Genomic DNA, 20675 nt, shown 5'->3' with positions numbered 1-20675 from the left:
AAGGAGCAACTAATGTCTGAGGAAATCAGGGATTCTTTACAGAGATGACATTTGAATGAGATCTTCAATAGGCAGGTGAGGAGTGAAGGGGAGGACACTGCAGGATTTAACACAGTGGTCAATATTATTGAACAACATGTGGAGGGAATACAGGCATTCAGAATCCATTTGGAAGAGCCTAGAGGCATGAAAGTACCATCTGTTCAAGGAATAGTAAGTAATACATGGGGTTGGGGTATGACTGGGAGGTAAGATGGGGGGGGCCAAACTGAAGCCAAATTGGCCAGGACCTTCTTGGAGGTGTTCGGTTGGCATTAGAGGATTTTAGGCAGGTGAGTGAAGTAATGTATGTGTTTGTAGTAAAGATATAAATCAAATAATGGATTGGATTCTCAAACAATGAATCCAATCTAGTAATTTTTTAGCTTAAGACTTAATTAGACAAATGATAAGGTAATCATAAAACTTGTCATCCAAATTGGGACACCTTTGAGATTGAAGGGAGGCATTTTTACTTATTATGCTGGAACAATGGAAGCAAATTGGAAGGTATTATTGCCCTACCTATGAGAGATGATTGATTCTACGGATGGTAATTTGTTGTTGTTGTTGTTTTTTTTTAAAGATTTTATTTATTTATTTGACAGAGATAGAGACAGCCAGCGAGAGAGGGAACACAAGCAGGGGGAGTGGGAGAGGAAGAAGCAGGCTCATAGCGGAGGAGCCTGATGTGGGGCTCGATCCCATAACGCCAGGATCACGCCCTGAGCCGAAGGCAGACGCTTAACCACTGTGCCACCCAGGCGCCCCTGGATGGTAATTTGTTGACAGGTGGGTGTTTGGGGACTCCTGGAGACTAAGACCAATCCATGAACTCTCATGGACATGGGATGGATGATATGGAACCCCAGAGCATCTTCAGTGTAACCTCTACTCATTGCAATTTGGGGCACCTGGGAAGCTCAGTTGGTGTCGGACTCTTGATTTTGGCTTCAATCATGATCTCAGGGTCATGAGAGGAGCTCTGCATCAGACTCTGCCTGAGATTCTCTCCTCCCTCTGCCTTGCTCCTGTGTGCTTGTGCGCACGCTCTCTCTCTCTTTCTCTCTAAAATAAAATAAATCAATTTTCAATTTAAATTCTTTCAATGATACGTTTATTTAGTGTCTCAAACTCCAAAGAAAACCCTGTATTTAGAGAAGTTTTTTTTTCTTTAATCTGTGAGCTACTTTAATTCTCATGTAGCAAAAGTTTCTCTTTCTTAAAATTTCTCTATTCCTAAAGAATTAGCCAAACTTGAGTTTAGAACCCAGCTTAGATCCTGGGTTCATCCCTCACTCTTTGAATGTTGAACAAGCTTATTTCTGTCTTTGAGCACACCTGTAAAGTGATTAACATATGGGCATTTTGTAAAGATTAAATAAGCAATCAAAGTCTAGTGTTTAACACGCAGTAAATACCCAATAAGTAGCTATTGTGTGTTTTTATTTTATATCTCTTCATAGGGAAGCAGCTTTTTTTTTTTTTTTAACCACCACCACAACTCTCAGTTTATTTCATTCCCTTTATGTGCCTTGTATCTGTATCACATTACTTATCTTACTGCATTATAATTGTTGTTTAAATTATCTTTCTCAGGGCACCTGGGTGGCTCAGTCATTAAGCTTCTGCCTTCGGCTCGGGGCGTGATCCCGGAGTCCTAGGATTGAGCCCCACATCAGGCTCCTCTGCTGGGAGTCTGCTTCTTCCTCTGCCACTCCCCCTGCTTGTGTTCCCTCTCTCGCTGGCTGTCTCTCTCTGTGTCAAATAAATAAATAAAATCTTAAAAAAAAAAAAAAAAGAAATTATCTTTCTCATTCATTAGGCCAGTGGTTCTCAAGTGGGGGTAATTTTGTCCCCTCCCCAGGGTACATCTAGAAATACTTTTGGTTGTCCTGAAGGAAGGAGTGCTGCTGGCATCTAGTTGGTAGAGGCCAGAGGTGCTGTTACATATACTACGTTGCACAGGGCAGCCCCCACGATAAATAATTATCTGGCCCAAAATGTCAGTAGTGTTGAGGGTAGCAAACCATGCTTTAGACTAACTCTGTGCTGGTAGAAGCTGTGACTGTCTTGCTATGTACCCCCTCCCTAGCACTGTGATGAATCTCATTAGGTAGAATGAGTGAATCGGGACCAAAAATTTAGCCATGATCCAGCTTCCCAAAGATTTCATCACTCCTTTTAGTCAATATGTGGTTGCTGTGGTGTCTCAAGTACTCTGCTATCAGCTATAAGCCTGAAGTACCAGGTATGTTAAACTGAAATTCTGAAAGGGACAGCAGAGCAAAAAGTCACCAATAAGGAAAATAGGCATCATATTGCTACTTAATACTGCATTCAGGTTTCTTTCTTTCTTCCTCTTTCTTTCTTTCTTTCTTTCTTTCTTTCTTTCTTTCTTTTTTGAAGATTTTACTTATTTATTTTGAGAGAGAGCAAGAGAGAGAGAGTGTGTGTGAGCAAGCTGGGGGAGGGGCAGAGGGAGAGAGAATCTCCAGCAGACTGCAGGCTGGGCATGGAGCCTGATGCGGGGTCGATCTTAAGACCTGAGCAGAAATCAAGCGTTGGAGGATTAATGGACTGAATCACCCATGTGCACCCCCCCCATTCAGGTTTCTTAATCAAAAGCACTTGCAAGCTTACAGGGAACAGCAGTCACGTTTTCACTGCAATTAAATTGTGAGGAAACATGAGATTAAATTGTTTTTGGCTGTTCTGTGCGATGAGAAATATCTGAGGGTCTTTTAGGAAAATTACTTTAAATGGCTCTGTCTATCATCTATCCTCTATTTATCTATCTTGTATCTGATAGCTACGGGTTTTCAATAAGAGCTGCAGGACTCTTAGAGGTGCTTGAGAAAGACTGAGGAAGCCTTCTGGCATTTGGAGCAAGAAATGTGTTCTGGGACTTGAGAAACCCATTTTCCAATTGTTGGATGAGATGGGGCTTCTTCCTTAATTGGACAAATTGATTGATATAGCCCTCATGCTGTGAAAAACTGAAGAGCTTTCTGAGAAATCAGTTAGGATTGCTGGAGACAGTCACACCTTCCCTCCCTGACCCCACCTCAGCCCTCTTAGACTCCTTACTAGCCTGAGTCAGTAATGTATTTTAACAGGAAGCAAAACCTCAGCAAATTGTTACTCTAGTGTTTCCTGTCACACACTGCATTAGTTTGCTATGGCTACCATAACAAAGTACCACAGCCTGGGATTTGTAGCCCTGGAAATTTATTTTCTCACAGTTCTGGAAATTAGAAGTCCGAGATCAAGGTTTCTGCAGGGTGGGCTTGTTCTGAGGCTTCTCTCCTTGGCTTGTAACTGACCATCCTCTACCTCATAGTCTTTTCCTGTGTTTTTATGTGTTTAATCTCCTCCACTTTAAAGACACAAATCCTATTATATTAGGGGCCACTCTAATGATCTCATGTAACCTTAATTATCTCTTTAGTGACCTATCTCCAAATGCAATCCCATTCTGAGGTAAGGGGAGGTGAAGGGTTGGGATAGAACCTCAACTCATGAATTCTGGGGAGACATAGTTCAGCCCATATCACACCCCACAGGGCTCGATATCAAGTAAATGCTCAATAAATACTTAATTCTTTGCCAGAGTTGTATTTTATTTGAAGTAGAATGTGGTGGCTGACCACATAGAGCACACAGGCCACATAGAGACAGAGGTCAACCTAACTGGTGTGATTCACAGCATACAAAGTCTATACTGGCCCAGACCACTGCAGATGGAAACCTGCTCCAGTGCTTGATGGTCCTATCCCCGGAGTCACTGAGTTTGGAACCCAAAGTTGGGATACTGAGACTATATTTAATGTGGATTGGTTTGGGAGTTCTTCTGTTTGTATATTTTCCACTTAGCAGGATTTATTACAAGGGAAAGAAGGCAATGACTGGGTTGGGATAGTCCTGGAGAAGGGACTCAGGTGGGAGGGCTCTTCTGTGGATGAGGCTTTCTGTAGAGCTCTCTGGATAGGGAAGAAGGGAAGGGGGTAGGAAGGTGCATAGCGGGGTGGTGGTAAGCCTGGGCTTGTGCTTGTTCACATGTAGGTTGGGGAGAGAAGGTAGATTGCCCAGGCATTTTGAGTTTGGACCAGTCTGGCTTCTGCACAGGGAATGAAAGAACTTGTACCCATAACATGGTGATTCCTTCTCAAGTCAGACTTAATGCTGATTTTACTCCAGACTTGAGCATCCCTTCTAGTTCCTGATTTCTAACTTCTTTTTTGACTACCTTTTAGTGCTTTCTGTCTCAGTAATAGTAACTGGCTGTTCTCCTGGTAGTTCCTCCTTTTTCCTTTTTCTTTCTTTCTTTCTTTCTTTCTTTCTTTCTTTCTTTCTTTCTTTCTTTCTTTCTTCTTTCCTTCCTTCCTTCCTTCCTTCCTTTTTCTTTTCTTTTCTTTCCTTTCCTTTCCTTTCCTTTCCTTTCCTTTTCTTTTCCTTTCTTTGTAGTTCCTACTTTGGATTCACCACAATACTGGAGTTCCCCAGCTTCAGGGTAAAGTCTCAGCCACCTTTTGCCTTAATCTCCATAACTATCTTATTTTTCTTCTTTTTCTCCTCCTCCTCTTCTTCCTCCTTCTTATTATTGTGTTCCTCATATCCCTACAATTATTTGATTTCTTTTTTCCCATTAGTGTTTTGTGGTTGTTTTGGTTAGTGTTGTGGATATGTCTAATTTTTAAAACCTAAATACCTTGATCAGCACCTTTCCTACAGAACCAGAATGTATTTTAGACTTCCCTCACCCAGCCCCCACACAGGAGTTTCTTGCCTTCTACTCTTCTGTTCTCTTTAGAGATCATCTTTCTATTTCCCAAAATGATAACTATTTTATGTCACTGATCCAATGAGAACCTTTGTGCCAGGGACTGGACTTAGTGAAATACACATATAGGTAAACTAGACAGATGATGTCATTAATCCCATGAAGTTTATAGTCTAATGGGAGAAACAGGTGAAAAGCCAGTAAGCAAATTATCTACTTAAGTAAATTCTTTCTCAATTTTGTTAGTATTTTACCAGGGAACTACAAGAGTCCTTATAAACAAAGTAAAATCATTCTGTAATGGTAGATCTCTAGACTTTGCATCCTGGTGAAAGCCATACTTGAAAAAGAAGTGTGTCCTCGCTGCTCAGATCCATCTCTGGCAGCCCCCACTTACTGTGGTATATGTAAGTTGTTAGTAGTTCTTCTCACTGACTCCGCATCAACAGGGGCAGACATGATAGGCCTGTGGCATCATTTCAGCAAGGCCCTCCCTTCCTTGTGCCAAAGAGGGTGACTGAGATAGAGTCCACTCATGCTGCTTGGAGAATCTCCCTCCTGCTGGCAGCTAGGTACAGGTGCTCAGTGTGACTAAAATCATCACTAAAGTGTGTTCATTGCTCATTTCTTACCTCTGCATAGGACTGAAAAGGAGGAATCAGTCCCCAACATTTGTTCCCCGTCCCTCACTAGCACAAGAAACAACAGCCATCAAATTTTATATTCTTCATTATGTTTTTAGTGAAATTTCAGGGTCCGTGTCTGGTTATCCTTTTTCATTTGCCTTATACTTGAATTGTGTCATATGGACTTTAAAATGGTAAAAATTTCATGAATGTTAAATACCACTCAGATGTTAAAAGATTTTCAAATGGCAAGTTGTGGTAAACTCAGATCCAGCCTATAAATCAACTTATTTTCCCTAGACAGTCAATCCATCTATCTTGCATCTTTTCATGGTTCAGATGCTGAGCACTGTGTTTTCCCTAAGTTTGCTATCAAGAGAGGGAAAAAAATCAGGTTTTTTGGTTTGGTTTTGTTTTGTTTTGTTTTTGACCATTTCCATTACCAGCAATACCATTTCCATGCTAAACTCAGAGACTGATATTTTGCATGCATTATCTCATAGCAATCTTGGGTTAGGTATCATTTCCACTACTTTACAGATGAAAACTGAGATTCACTGAGTTTAGGTAAATCGCCAAGGGTTACACAGCTCATAGGTATCAGAGCCAAGGTATAACTTAATACTATTTCTGTCTACTTCATAAATTCTTTCAAGGAAGGGAAGGCATGGGGGAGGGCATGAAGGAAGGGCAGATGGTGGTTCAGACTGGCAATTACATTAGCATTTCAATTTTACGTAAGAATGAGATAACACTGATTTCTTTATCAGAGGATCCATCTCTCCTTGCTCTAAGTGTTAATGTCACAAGCAGTGGGGAGACTAAGATGACCCTTGGAGCTGGCATGTGTATTTCCATGGCTGAACATGGCCAAATAGATAGTCATGGATGCAAATGAACAGGTTAGGATTAGATTCTGGAAAGACTAAGATTTGGGATTTACCTTTCTCAGTTCATTCACCCAGGAAAGCTTGGCAAGAAAGTACTTTGATTCTCTCTACCCTGTAGGAGTGAGTTATCTTGTCACTAACTGCAGTTGACCTTTGAAAAATACAGTTTGAACTATATGGGTCCACTTATATGTGGATTTTTTTGATGAATACATACAGTACTGTAAATATATTTTATCTTCCTTGTGATTTTCCTAATGTTTTCTTTTCTCTAGCTTACTCTATTGTAAGAATACAGTATTTTTATATATAACATACAAAATATGTGTTGATTGGCTGTTTATGTTACCAGTGAGGCTTCTGGTCAGGAGTAGGGGCTATTAGTAGTTAAATTTTTAGAGAATCAGAAGTTGTATATGGATTTTCAACTGTGTGGGGGTTTAGTGCCTTTAACCCCCACATTGTTCACAGGTCAACTGTACAAGGCTTTATTGTGTACAAAAGAAACTCCTTTTGTGGACATTGTACCTAATACAGGGAAATGTGATCTTTCTTTTTTTTTTTTTTTAAGATTTTATTTATTTATTTGACACAGAGTGAGAGACAGCCAGCGAGAGAGGGAACACAAGCAGGGGGAGTGGGAGAGGAAGAAGCAGACTCCCAGTGGAGCGTGGAGCCCGATTCGGGGCTCGATCCCAGAACACTGGGATCACGCCCTGAGCCGAAGGCAGACGCTTAACGACTAAGCCACCCAGGCGCCCCTGATCTTTCTCTCATACAGCTTACACTTTGCTAGTGGAGAGGGTACCCATACAGTTAAGTGATAATGGCAGTTGAACTACTAACACACACATTCATATAGATATACATTGAAATGCAAAATATGATTACAATATTTTTATTTTACTCTACTGCATTATAAATGCAATTGGTAGTTGTATCACCGAACAATTCGGGGGTTATTACCAACCTGTTCAAATAATTTATTTTCTTACAATCAGTGTTAAGAATCCAGTTTTTCATGGGATTGATGATTTAATTGGAAACATCAGTAGTTCATTCAGTTCAGCTTGCTTAGAGTGAACAGAGAAAATTCAAGCAACAACCTTTAGCCTGAGCCCTGCCTTTTTCACCAGAGCTTGGAAGTCAGGAGGTATCTATAGCCAGATGTCTGACTATGAGGGATGTGGGGTGAGACCACTCAGTGCCAGCTTGCCCAAAGAAGGCTATGCAGGGATTTGTCTGAGGGGATGCTATGGCTGAACATCGGAAAAGGACTATGCTCATTGCTATTGTGGTTGAGAGAAAGGAGAATTCTATGTGGGCTGTGTGGTCAGGGAGCGGCAGGGTCTGATCTGGCCTAAGGATGTTGCTTCAGGCTGGAGAAAAGAAGGTAAAGATGGCAGATAGAAGGTTATTATGGGGTGCTCAAAGGAACTCTTCTCTGAGGACCAGGATGTTCTTTTAAGGGATTACAGAGATTGTGACCATGGAAAGAAAAGATTGGGAGTACATTTTCAGAAAATGTTGGGAAATTAGCGGAGTGTAGACTTGGGTTTACCAGTAGAAGCTCTGAAATCAGGATCAGCCTGGATCAGGATCCTGTTTTATAGTTTGTGTGTGAAGTTGCAAAATTTTCTTAAACACTCTATGTTTTGGTGAGATCAGCATCCTTCTTTATTTCTATGTTCATTGCATCTAGCTAGTCTTATTTTGATGTCTATGCATAGATGTAATAATGACAGACAAGGAATTTGGGAAGCTGATTTAACTTTCTATGTCTTTATGTGGGGACTTTTTATGAAATGATGTGGCAGGCTGTGTCTAGTTTTGATTTCTCAGGCAGTACAGTTTTGTTTTGGTTCAGAAACGTATGCTTTCGAGCTAGAGTAACTAATTGATCAAGAATTAAGCAGAATTGCCTTGTAATTGTAATCCTTGGTCCTGTTTAGGTTTACCACCTATTTTAGGTTTACCAAACCTCTTGGCTTCCAAAATTGACTGATCAGTAGAACTTCATGGAAATCTGAAAATGCAGATTCCTGGGCCACAATTGGAAAGATTTTGACTAAACAAATGATTATTCAGGTTGGTACCCTCTGAACTATCCCTGTGTTTCCAGAGCTTGTCCATAATTATTAAATACTTATTAAAAAATGAAGATTTGCAGCCTACTCCAGGGGTACTGAATAGAGGAGCCTAGGAACCTGTGTTTGCAACAGCTTTGTCACGTTGACAGTTTCTAGCTGAAAGATTATTGAGCCCCAAACTCTCCTATTTACCTTCTTATTTCTAGCCACCATGTATTACCGTTTAACCAGCACCTCCTCTGGGGACTTAATTTACCTACAATGTACATTTAGCAGCCTGCTACCATAACCCTGTGCTCTCAGAGATGTGTGTTTGGGAACAAAGATGTTCCTCTTCTGGCTTTGTGAGAAGACAGGGATAAGCAATTGAGAAACACTCCCATTTACCAGCTGAGGGCTCTGAGGAGACCCTGAAAGTGAAGCGTCAGCAATGGAGAATTAAGTCTCACCCAAGAAGTTCTCTCAGTTTTGGTTATTCACCCTCTTTGACTTTACAGCTAAGGATTTCGTATTGTCATGAGCATCCAACGAAGTGGGAGATGTGCACACAACTTGAAAATGTTTAAGATGCTGGAATTATAATCTAGGGCAAAGGCTTTGTTGTATTTATTTTATTTTATTTTATTTTTTTATTTTATTTTATTTTCCTACAGCTGGTTGGGGAGAATATGATACACTTCTTAAAATTCTATGCAGCCCTAGCAAACTTTCAGCAAGATCCCAGCCTAGAAGGAGAAAGATCTCAGCGTCTGCCTAGATGTGATACACATTCTCAATGCCCTCCCCCCCCCTTAATAGACGCAGTGTACACTACAGAGAGCAAAGTGTAATTTTAAGAACCTTGTAATTCTTTACAAATTAACACAGCAGATGGTGTTTATAGGAGCCACATAGTGAGGAATATTTGGGACGATGTGAGACATGTGTTCCAGGGTTTCGGCCTGCTTTCTACTTAGTTTAGTTTTTAACTATCATGCAGCAAAAATGCTATTTGCCTCATAAAGTTTTCATCAGTTCCAAGTGTGAGCAAATGCCCCAAGAGATGATTATGTTATGGGGCAGATTGCAAGCATTCTCAGGGAGAAGGGCATCAGAGAGGCCTCAGGAAATGCCCCTGCTTGCCCCTTGGTCACGTGCCAGTGGCCTCCTGGGTGGGGCTGGAGGTGGGGAGCAGTCTACTTCCATTCTGGCTTGGGGATGGATTTGTGAAGTGGAGAGAGAGCCCAAGGCTTCATAAGCTCTGCTCCTAGAAAATAAAAGACGACACCAAAGGATTAAAAATGAAGTGAATAGCTTTAGATTTGGGCTTGCTAATGTATAAATAAAATAGTTCTTCAGTTATTTTGATTGTCCAAGTATTATTTTCTTTTAGTCCCTCATAGTGCTAAGGCTTAAAGGTATCAGGATCTATGAGGTTGCTTTCCAGATAGTGCTGGGCTTTTCGAGAGAGCATGAGAGGAAGGCTTATGCCAAGATTGGTTGGTGGTGATGCTGGAGAGAATAGGAGGAGCAGTCTTCATGGGCTTTGGCAAAGACCAAAAGAAGTCAGATTTGATTTGGGCAGGGGAAATAGGCTTGGTTCTGAAGTGTGCAGGGAAATCTCTTTGAGGGTCTTCTGGGTATGCAAAAAGTGCTCAGTACTCCTAAACTGTGAGTTTCCTCTTCCCAGTGTTCCCCAGGAAACTTCTTCCCATTCCTTTGCTGTAGGGTTGGCCAACAGAAGGATCCCAGGTGTTCTCTAGCATGGCCTGCTTATTTGTCCCAGTCAGGGTTCTGCTCCTCTCTTAGAAGCACCATTTCATCAAACCTATTCTCTTTTGGTATCTAGTGTCCTCAAGCTTATCTACCCTCACCTCGCACTATTCTGAGAGAAGGATTTGATAAAAGGTATTTACTCTTTGTATGTTTCTTGTCATGTATCTTAATTCTGTACATGTGATTATAGGCTTCGATTTCCATCTTCTTCCTGGTTAGGTGAGATTTTTGAACAGGGAAGGAGGAGAATGAGTGTGGAAAGAGAGTTGGCAGCAATATTACTCTGCCATTGGTGAAGCTACCAATACAACTTCCTTTTCACTCTACCTCTGCCCAGAAGTAGCCTTACTGCCAAAGATCCATATCATGAAGTTATGACAAGCAGCCAGAATATAAATTACTTCATTTATATTCAATACATATTTGTATGTACATATCTATACATATTTCTAATTTGCTCAACACCCATTCTGCATAAGGCACTGTGTAAGAAGTTTTAGGGTTTCAAGGATATATAATTGGCTGACAACTTCCTGTCTGCTATGGACTATTATGTCTCTCCAAAATTCATATGTTGATGAATACCCCAGTGTGATGGTATTTGGAAATGGGGCTTTTGGGAAGTAATTAGGTTTAAGTGAGGTATTAGAGTAAGGACTTCATGAGAAGATTAAAAATAGAGACACCAGAGAGCTTGCTTGATCTCTCTCTACCACGTGAGGACATAGTGAAAAGGTAGATGTCTATGATCCATGGGGAGAGCCCTCAAAGAAACCAAACCTACTGAAAATTGGTCTTGGACTCCTCAGCTTCCAGAACTGTGAGAAAAAAAAAAAAAAATTTGTTCCTTAACCGCCCAGTCCATAGGATTTTGTTATGGCAGCCTGAGTTGACTCATACACTGCCCTTAAGCTCCTGTGCCTCCAACTGGGAAGAAGGAACAGATATATGATTATATCATGACAAGTTTCTGAACAAGACAATATCATAATGACGCATCTGTATATTTGTATTTTACCTTCAGAGTGTGATATCTGAAATTCAATTAATGCAAGGGATTTGCTTTAGATATCTGAAATTTAATTAACAATGTAAGAGACTTGCATAATATATGAGTGTTACCTGAGTGGAAATTGTTCATAAAACACCAAATAAATAGCTATTTTGATGATAAAGATAATGATATAGATGGTTGCAAGCACTCAGAGGAGGACGGGCTCCTGTGAACTGAGAGGTCAGGAATGTGTGATGAAGGAATTACAACATGAACCGGCCCCTGATAGATTGTTAGATGAGGCACAGGGAGGCTAAGGCAAGGGGGCTGTACAGATAGACTTTACATAAACTAAGGTAACCCTCTTCCTCAGTGTTTTCTGATTTCTGTGAACTCTCAACAACATGGATGCAGTTACTGACCTCTTTTTGAGAAGTTAAAAAACGCCAGACTCTAGGGATCCTTTGGGTGCTGATAGCTTTAACTGTAACTGAGTGGTTGGGGGGATATGCACTTAAAACCGAAGTGGAAGTTTAAATTCCACTGAAATTTAAATGATTTATTTAGTGTGGGTATGTATGTGTTTTTGTGTGTCTATAAAATCAATGGAAATTTGCACTTTGCCTTCGCTACTTTCATCTCAACTGTAAAGATAAAATGGCATTTTTTAGCAGTTTTCCCAGTTCATGGTCCCTCTCAGGCTTTGAAGGAATGTGTGGTTAATTAAACCAAGGTTGGGAGCTGGGGGGTAGAGTGGGCTTTCATGAAAAATAACTTCTGTGCAGGGTTGTCTGGCAGATAATCATTGAGGACTACACCTGTGTTGATAAAGTAAGTAAAGGAGCAAGAATTGTAACATTACACAGGTGCCAACCACTTCCTATGGTTTTGAGCAGAAAATTGTGAAATAGGTGACATTTATTTTTAGGACCCGACATTTTCCAAATCATTCATCCCTCGCACACCTTCTTCCTAGCTACAGGTGCTACTTGGAGCGTCCGTTTCTCTATATATGAGCAGGTATTTCCGGGGCACTTCTTAGGAGTTTCATACTAAGTTTTCTGGGAGAAAACTCAGACATTCACCACTGACAAAAAGCTCAGATTCTACTCTACAGCCACATGAAAACTTAATAAATAATGCAGGATGGTAAATTGTTAACGTCTGCATCCTTTGGCACAGTACCTGGTTGGAAAATACGGTCAAAAGAGGGAAAGATCTTTAAGGGCTAGATCAATTTAAAAATACTTCCTAGAGGAGGAGGATTTTGAGCTGTTTCTGGAAGAATGGGTAACATTTAATTAGGCAAATGGTTGAAGAGAGAATGGCCCCTTTCTTCCAGGCACTAACACAAGACAAAAAGTTTGTAAATTGTTGAAAAAAACAAATTAATTAGAGAGGCAGGCAATTACAAAAAGGAAATCTGACTATGAAAATTTAAACTACAGGCCCAATAGTTTAGTAGAAATTAAGGATCCAGTAAAAATTAAGTAGAAACTGAGGGATTGAGCCTGAGAAGTAAAAGCTTGGTTTTGGCAGTCCGTACTGAGGATTATGAGGGAGGGAAATCAACAAAGGTGTTAATGTGGTGTTAGAGAGCTACACTGGGATAGGTGGTTCCATGAGCAGAAGGATTTGAAGGAAAGCAGAAGTCTTGGAGATTTATTGATGGAAAAATTCTCAAGTCTAGTGACTAATTGGTTTTTATTAGGATTTAGAGCTTGGGCAGGAATTAGTGCTAGGGAAAATCCTATGAGTGAAGCAAAGGCCTGAGGTCGCAGATAGTGCTGTGGGCTATGTCCATAGCAGACCTTGCCAGGGTCTTACCCCCTTCTACCATCCTGCCTTCATATTATTTTGGTCTGGTATTTTAAGGTCTCTGATTTAGTCAGGACTTTTTTGTTTGTTGTCTGAGAGAAACCCAACATAAAGAAGCATAAGGGGAATTGATTCACTCATCTCAGCAGGAAATCCATTGATAGATACTTTGGCTTTAGGTGCACCTGGATTCAGAAGCCCGTGTGTTTCATTCGTGGATTTAATATGGTTTATCAGATGCCAATTATGTGCCAGGCATAGGTGCCAAGGATATAATGATAAACAAAGTAAAGACCATCCTCATGAAGTGTTACTTTACAACTTAGTGTATAATGGAAAGTATAAATGTATGTAATGGAGAATATGTCCAATGCGTGTACTGATAATGCTGGGCCAATAAATAGGGTCTGGGAGCCTTACCAATAATGCCCCCTTGATGTTCTTATACACACACACACACACACACACACACATATATGTATTATATATATAAAGATTTTATTTCTTATTTGACAGAGAGAACACACAAGCAGGTAGAGCAGGAGGGAGAGGGAGAAGCAGGCTCCCTGCTAAGCAGAGAGCCTGATGTGGGGCTCGATCCCAGGACCCCAGGATCATGACCTGAGCCAAAGGCAGACACTTAACTGACTGAATCACCCAGGCACCCCTCTTATCTTATATATTGATGATTCTTTCCTTGAGTATTGACAAGATCTCAGAGAAGTGTCAGATACATTTTTGCCCTGACATGTTGTCATTCGTTTTTTCTCTTTCTACCTGTATCTACCCCTCCACCTAACCCCATTCATCCCAGGTTCCAGGAAAGCTGGATTGTGACATGGTCAAAGTATCCTGATCATGGGTTTGATTTGTGGCCACTGCTAAATTTTTATCCATTTTAGAGAGATATCACCCATTTCTTTTCCAAGAGAAATGTCCATAGCTAGTGAAAAGGAAATGTTTAGAAAGATCCACATTCTCAAGACTGTTATTTACACATAATATGAAGGTATTATGAAATGTTCAAGGTTCCATAAATAATGGTACCATTCGAAATAAGAATATGATTCCTATATTCAGGGTTTGAGGGTATATGGGCAACCTTCCAAATATGATGGGATGACTGCTGGATCAATAGATAATTTTTTCTCCTCCCTCCTGTTGTCTAAATTATAGGTTTAAATGACAGGAAAATGTGTTGGAGATAAAGTGCGTGGCACATTATTGCTTTCTGCCATTCTGATGATTTTGACTGCCACTTCTTTCAAATAACAACAACTTGAAGACTGGGCATTTGATTAGCTCCCTACACATTCAATATATTAGAATCACAGCTATATGATATTTTGAAGATTTCTCATACATTCAATCAAGTTGGCAGATACCTTTAGAAAAAGGAAAAGAGTGATCGACATCTGGCTCCTCACAGCCTTTCCCACATTAATATCGTGTCCCGAAACTCACAGAAAACCATGGGTCTGGGGGAAGCACTGAAATGGTAGCACTGAAATGATTTATATTCCCAGGGCCTCCATGAGGGACACTTGTGCTGAATTATGTGTTTAGGGTGGGATCAGAAAGGGCCTTTAAGTAAATATTCAATTTCAGACATTTTAAATCAATATTCCTTTTTTGTTTGTTTGTTTGTTTTATAAATTAGGGAGCTGGTATCAGTTGTATAATATTTGGCATATAATATAAATATATTGCATACCTTTTCAGTATTTCAGAAGTGGTGATGGATATTAATATAGTAAAAAAGAGAGAAAGAAGGAAAAAGAGGATCCTTATCTAAAAGAGAGAGGCTTTTATTTCCCAAAGGTGCAAATATAAACAAGTTATTGAACTAAAATATTGACTTGTTCCTGAAGACTAATTGTGAAAAATCAAAATTTCTATTAATGTCCCCAATCCTTTTATGTAGGATTAAATGGAAACATGAACATCTCCTTGACAGCATCTGATACTTTGGCAAACTGGACTTGAGTTCAGAGCCAGAGAATGGGAGAATAAAGGATTCCCTATAAAAATCCAAATCAGGAAATTCATTCTCTTTTCCTCCCATCAGTTCAAACCCTGGATCTACTCCAAATGTGTTTTGTAAAATAGAGCCCAAATTCTAAAACAAAGTTTAATAATCATGCACCTCCCTAGCATAACAGATGGCAACTAGGAAAGTCGCCTGCAGCAATGTGAAAGAAGACTCCCGCCTGTCGTCTTCTTTTTTTTTAATAACAATATTTATTAAACGGCTATCTCTGTTGCAGACTCACTCACATCTCTCTGTGAAGATAAAGAAGGCAAGTGGGGAGCATGTCTGAGAAAGGCACACAAGATCCGTGGACAAAACGTGACAAAGGAAATATAACTCAAACTGTGATTTTTCTATTTTTAGTGTTTTTGATAACCTTTGAACGGAAACATGTGAAACTCTATAGAATCACAGAATCCTAGAATTTTAGAGATGGAAGATGGTTTAGACATGGAATGGAAAATCCCTGGACTTGGAGGAGAGAGGTTCTAGTCAGACACTAAGTAGTGAGGTGATCGGAATCAGTTCATCTCTTTGGACGTTGTTGTCCTCAGCTTTGAGGGGACCCATGGGGTGAGGGAGGAGAGGAAACTAACACTGATCGAGTTACCTCTGCTGGGTTAGGGGCTGTGCTAACTCTAAAAAATTCTATTTCTGTTACTGTTCACGGCAATACCACAGAGAAAGCATTAGTCACATTTTAGAGATCCTCCAGCCCTCTGCAGGGCAATGAGAGCTTCCCAGTAACGAGGGATATATTCTTTATGGTTTCTCGGGCTCTCACATTTCCTGGTTCTGTAACTTGTCTCTGGCCCCTCTGTTGGACAGATGATAGGTGAAGGGTCTAGAGAACTTGCCAGATTATTTAGATAGCTATTGGCAGAGAGTGGTTATGATTGGTTTTGTTTTCTTCTCTTTAGCAAAGGCAGGGAGTAAGTGAATGACTGACTTAAGACAACACACTTTTGTTTTATTATTAGGCGATGCTGTCAAAATGAACACTTAGGTCTCCTTTCACTTCAGTTTGTTAAACTATTTTTAGTTTATAGAGCTTGGAGGGTGAGGGAGGGAGAGCTGGGTGAGGCTTCTAGTTGATTCCCTACGAACTAGAATTTGCTTTAGACGATCAAATCCTTAGTTATTTAACAAATATATCTAAGAACCTGTTATGGAAAAGACATTTATCTGGAGTTTCTGCCCTTATTTCATCTCTTAGAAATATCTCATATTAGTTCTCTATTTAAAATGAACTGTCCCAAATATTCCTTCCTTAAAGAGAACTTTTCCTGTAGGGCTTCTCGTTTTTAGCAAAATTTTCATTCATATATTGTCTGCATGAGTAGAGAAAGCAGAACTCCGGGTAACCCAAAAATAGTTTCTACATAGCTTCCAAATCAATTCTCTCATTTTTTTCCACTGCAAAAATGCTTTCCTAATTACTCTGAATACTGTTAATGTGTTTTTTTTTTCCAGCACATTGACATCACGATTGATTGTCCCTGGTGAAAAGACAGGGCATATATTATACTATCCATTGTGTTCATGAGAAAACTCAGACATAAAAAATGGGCAAATTGGTAGTCCAAGATCACAGAGCCTACTAATGGATGATTGCCACTAGGAGGCGATACTTTTTTTTTTTTTTTGTCTCAGTGATTGGCTTCCTGTTCAATTTAAGCTGATAATTTTAAAAGTATGTCCAAATGCCAACCTAATTAGAGCCCAGAAAAGCATGAAGTGATGGTTTGCTAGTCCCCATTTGCTGTGTTAATCTGAGCATTAAGGATCTACCACCATTATTCCTGCATACATACCTTATTTAAAGAAATTAGAGCCAACAAAGGGCCAATGCATTAACAACTTCAGCTGGTAGCCAAAATTTCCAAAGTTCTAGTCCTTGCTTTACCATTATCCAGCCTTTCTAAATAGAACAAATATGGCACCTAAGTCATCTGCATTTTTTTGGTTGTCTTTAGCCAAAAACTGAGAAGCTGAAGAAACCCAGGATTGCAAATATTACATAAGCAGAATCCTGACAACACAGTGACATGGAATGCTAATGTCACCAAAGATCCTCTGAGTTTGCAGATCAAAATATAGTCGGCAGTAACCACACAATAGAGAAGCTCTTATAACAGTAGCTTGTCTCTCCAATTTGTCAAACCTGTCCCTTCACATCCTAGAGAAAAGCCTGTACCGTTCCACTCACTGTCCTCCTAGAACCCGCCTTGCTGCTTCTTGCCTGGGTGTCTTCCTTTTTCCACCCTGCCCGCCCTTCAAGTACCTCCCTCTTTCCTATTCAGATCTTACCCAGGACTTCCTGTGTCGCTAAATTCGCCCACTCTTCTGTGAGATTACTTGACTTCCCAAATGCAACATCTCCCTCTTCTGAGCAACTAATTTAGCCTGTTAGAGTGTTAGTCTCTCTGCATAGTTGTTAGTGGTCTTAATTTCATGTTCTGGTTTACTCACCTGAATTAGGAGCTCCTTGAGCATGAGGGTCATAGATCTCACTTTTTGTGAGCTTCTCAAAGTGACCAAAATTATGCTTCCCATCTAATGAACATATGCTTTGCAGTTACAGATTATTGATCCCAAATGGGATAAAGAATCCCATGTTGCCCTTCTTTTCACAGAATGAGACAATGGAGCCTTCCCACCTGTGTCCGTTAACAGCCCCAGTTACAATCTTGAGCGTCACTATTACCCCTGCGGGTAAAGTTGCCTGATCTAGCGCAGGATAATACAGGAACTCAGTTAAATTTGAATTGTAGGTAAACCGTGATTTAATCTCTTTTTAGTATACATGCATTCCTCAGTTTTCTTTTTTTTTTAGTTTTTATTTAAATACCAGGTAGTTAGCATACACTGTAATATTAGTTTCAAGTGTACAATGTAGTGATTCAGCACTTCCATACAATACCTGATGACAAGTGCGCTCCTTCATCCCCATCCCCGATTTTCTTAAATTTAAAATTAAGAAATATCTGACCTACATGATTCACTTCACTTGCCTTACCCTAATCCTTGCCCTGTGGCATCCTGTTTTTGTTTAAAATGTTGGTATCTTGTTGAACATGGATTTATTTGCATTAATTTGATTTTTGAAAATACTGCATTAAAATAATATATATCTTGATTACTGAGTTCTTTGGTACCCCCATAAATGTCATATCTGAGGCCAGTGCCTTATAGCCCTCTCCCTAATCACAGGCCTGTTCTGGTTTTATTTTTTCATTTCTCAAATGGCAATAATGAGATGCCACTGGCAGGAAGAAAAGATCCCAGTGTCTAACACTTAGTTTTTTGTTTTTTTTCTTTTTTTAGTAATCATTTTGTGTATTCACACTGTCTTGATTTTTTTGTTTTTTTACATTGAAAAGTTCAGTGATCCAGTTTCCTTCTCTCATAGCCACATTTTAAACCAAACTCGTAACTGTTAGTTTTTTCAAAGTAAGGTTTTATTACTGTCATAAATGGAAAGGACATAGGAAATCTGGTTCTCAGAATGATCATAGCCTAGACCTTCTCATATTTTAATGGCAGACATCCTGTTTGCAAGGAGAAAGCTAAAGAGAAAAGCAGCAGTTTTGGCTGCTACACTTACGGCATACCTGAATATGGAGACAGGGCACCCAAGTCACACTTGCTGTGTAACCAGCTTCCCTCCACAGATAATGCAGCACATTGTTCTTCTCCATACAGTTTTCTTTTCTTGGAGCTATTTGTACACTGATACTTTAACTTTGTAAAATGTACCACTTTATTTTAAGCTCCTTCTATTTATAAACGTCAGTATATACATGTGAAAGGGTCAGAATATGAGTTTAGAGAGTAGAGAAGATGTGGGGATTTATAAGATTTTAGATGGTTAAAAATATACAGACATATACTCTGGTTTTGGCTTTTTAATAAAAACTGTATAGGGTTATACATCTGACATTTGTTCAGAAAAAAAAATAATTAAGCAAGTTGCAGAAAAAATGACTGCTTTAAATCTAGTTGTAAGTGGACCTGATGTGTATATATCAGCTTTACGTATACAGGATTTTGTCATTGGAAGAGAATATTTAGAAATCTCTTGAATGGCAATTTCTATGGATCCTCAAAACACACTATCTTGTTATCATTTCATCATATACACAAATTGCTATAGAGATCTGTATGACTCTACAGAGATTTGAGTATGGAACAAGAATTGACTTGCCACTGGGACCATAAATAATAAATCTGTAGGGTGTTTCACTAAAGGATAGATAATTTAATAGATTTGACAAAGCCTTTGGAAAGAATTTTCTCTTAAAGGGAAGATAATGCCATCCATAAAGTTATGTAGAGCTTTCCATCCATGGGAATTTTGTTGTTCCTGTTGTAGTTTTAAAAAGATAATGGAGATTCTATTTTATTTGGTTTAATTGTTTTACTATAACCTTAAAAAAAAAAGGAAGGAAGGAAGAAAAGAAGGAAAAAACAAGGAAAAGAGAAAAAGAAACTATTCAATGAAACTTCCAAACTTCTAAGTGAATAATTTATTAAAGAAGAGATTTGTTTGTTTGTTTTGCCTTTACCTCTGCCTCTTAGAGTCATAAGAGACATTTTCCTTATGATTTCAAGCTGTGGGTTCCATATTATCATGTTTAACATCCCAGTGCATGCCAGAACAGAGATTACAAACGCTGTATTTTGTAGTAAAGCATCTCTTTTGACTTTGATATAGAAGTTACAATATGGCCTAGGATATATTGGTATGAAATTTTGAATTCTGGTGATTTATTTTAATTTTTTTTTCTAATTTAGTTTTTATCATCTCAATCATTTTCTATTTAGAACTGTGCTTACATGAGAGAACAGCAAAAAACATTTGTATTTGAAGGCAAAAGCAAACATCCTGTGGTTACTTAATTGGCGAATGTCTGGAGCGGGAAGAAAACATACTTGCATGAAGTTGAGTATGGACATATGTGTAAACTATCCTGAGAATGTATTGTTTTTCAGCAATTTAAATTTTTATTTCAGAGAAAACCAACTTTAGAGTTTAGAAAACCAACACATAATAGCTGTGTATTAAAAAGAATTTCCTCTCTCTCCCTCTCTCTTTCTCTCTTGCTTGGATTCTACCAGTCAAGTGTGTTTCTGAATTTTTTTTTTTTTAATTTTAATGTCTCTAACATTGAATTTTCTAAACCAGAGATTGTTTCTCTTCTCTTAATAGACTGGAAGAAAAGAAAAAGGAGATCCTTTAAACATTGCAATTGATAAGATGACCAAGAAAACAAGAGACCTAAGGAGACAGGTACTGTTTTTGTTTCTGTTTTAAGTGCATGGTACTGAGTGGTGGTTTCGAAGAATGTCCTTTCGCAGGGTGCCTTCTAAGAGCTGACGTTCAGATTGCTGTTCCTCAGAGCGTCTGCAAATACACAGAAGCATTTCATCAACAAGGGAGAGTCTGCTGAGCAGACAGTTGCGCCAGCCTCAGGGGGTGTGGTAACACCCTGTGAAGAGGCAGCACGCTCACTGCCCAGAAACAATCTGCCCAGATAGAGACTTGATGAATTCACTACCTTCTGTACCTGTTTTTCGGTTTTCCAGATCCAGGTATACAAAGAACCAATCTCTGATTTCTGCTGGTTCTTACTTACCACAACTCC

General features: G+C 39.4%; 1 protein-coding gene across 4 annotated transcripts in view; it reads left to right on the top strand.

Moving 5' to 3' along the window:
• Nucleotides 1–20675, top strand: part of CTNNA2 (catenin alpha 2) — a 952920-nt gene that overhangs the window by 661393 nt on the left and 270852 nt on the right. For 3 of the 4 annotated variants that reach the window (XM_008700056.2, XM_008700055.2, XM_008700054.2), the window contains exon 7: nucleotides 20240–20320. In XM_008700056.2, the coding sequence (XP_008698278.1) occupies nucleotides 20240–20320 (81 nt within the window). The remainder of the gene's footprint in view (nucleotides 1–20239; nucleotides 20321–20675) is intronic. The other variant, XM_040623260.1, reaches the window with a different exon arrangement.

Source organism: Ursus maritimus, unplaced genomic scaffold (assembly GCF_017311325.1).
Source record: "Ursus maritimus isolate PB19 unplaced genomic scaffold, ASM1731132v1 scaffold_6, whole genome shotgun sequence".
Classification (NCBI taxonomy): domain Eukaryota; kingdom Metazoa; phylum Chordata; class Mammalia; order Carnivora; family Ursidae; genus Ursus; species Ursus maritimus.
The sequence above is the reverse complement of the archived record's forward strand: the minus strand, read 5'-3'. Positions and strand labels throughout refer to the sequence as shown.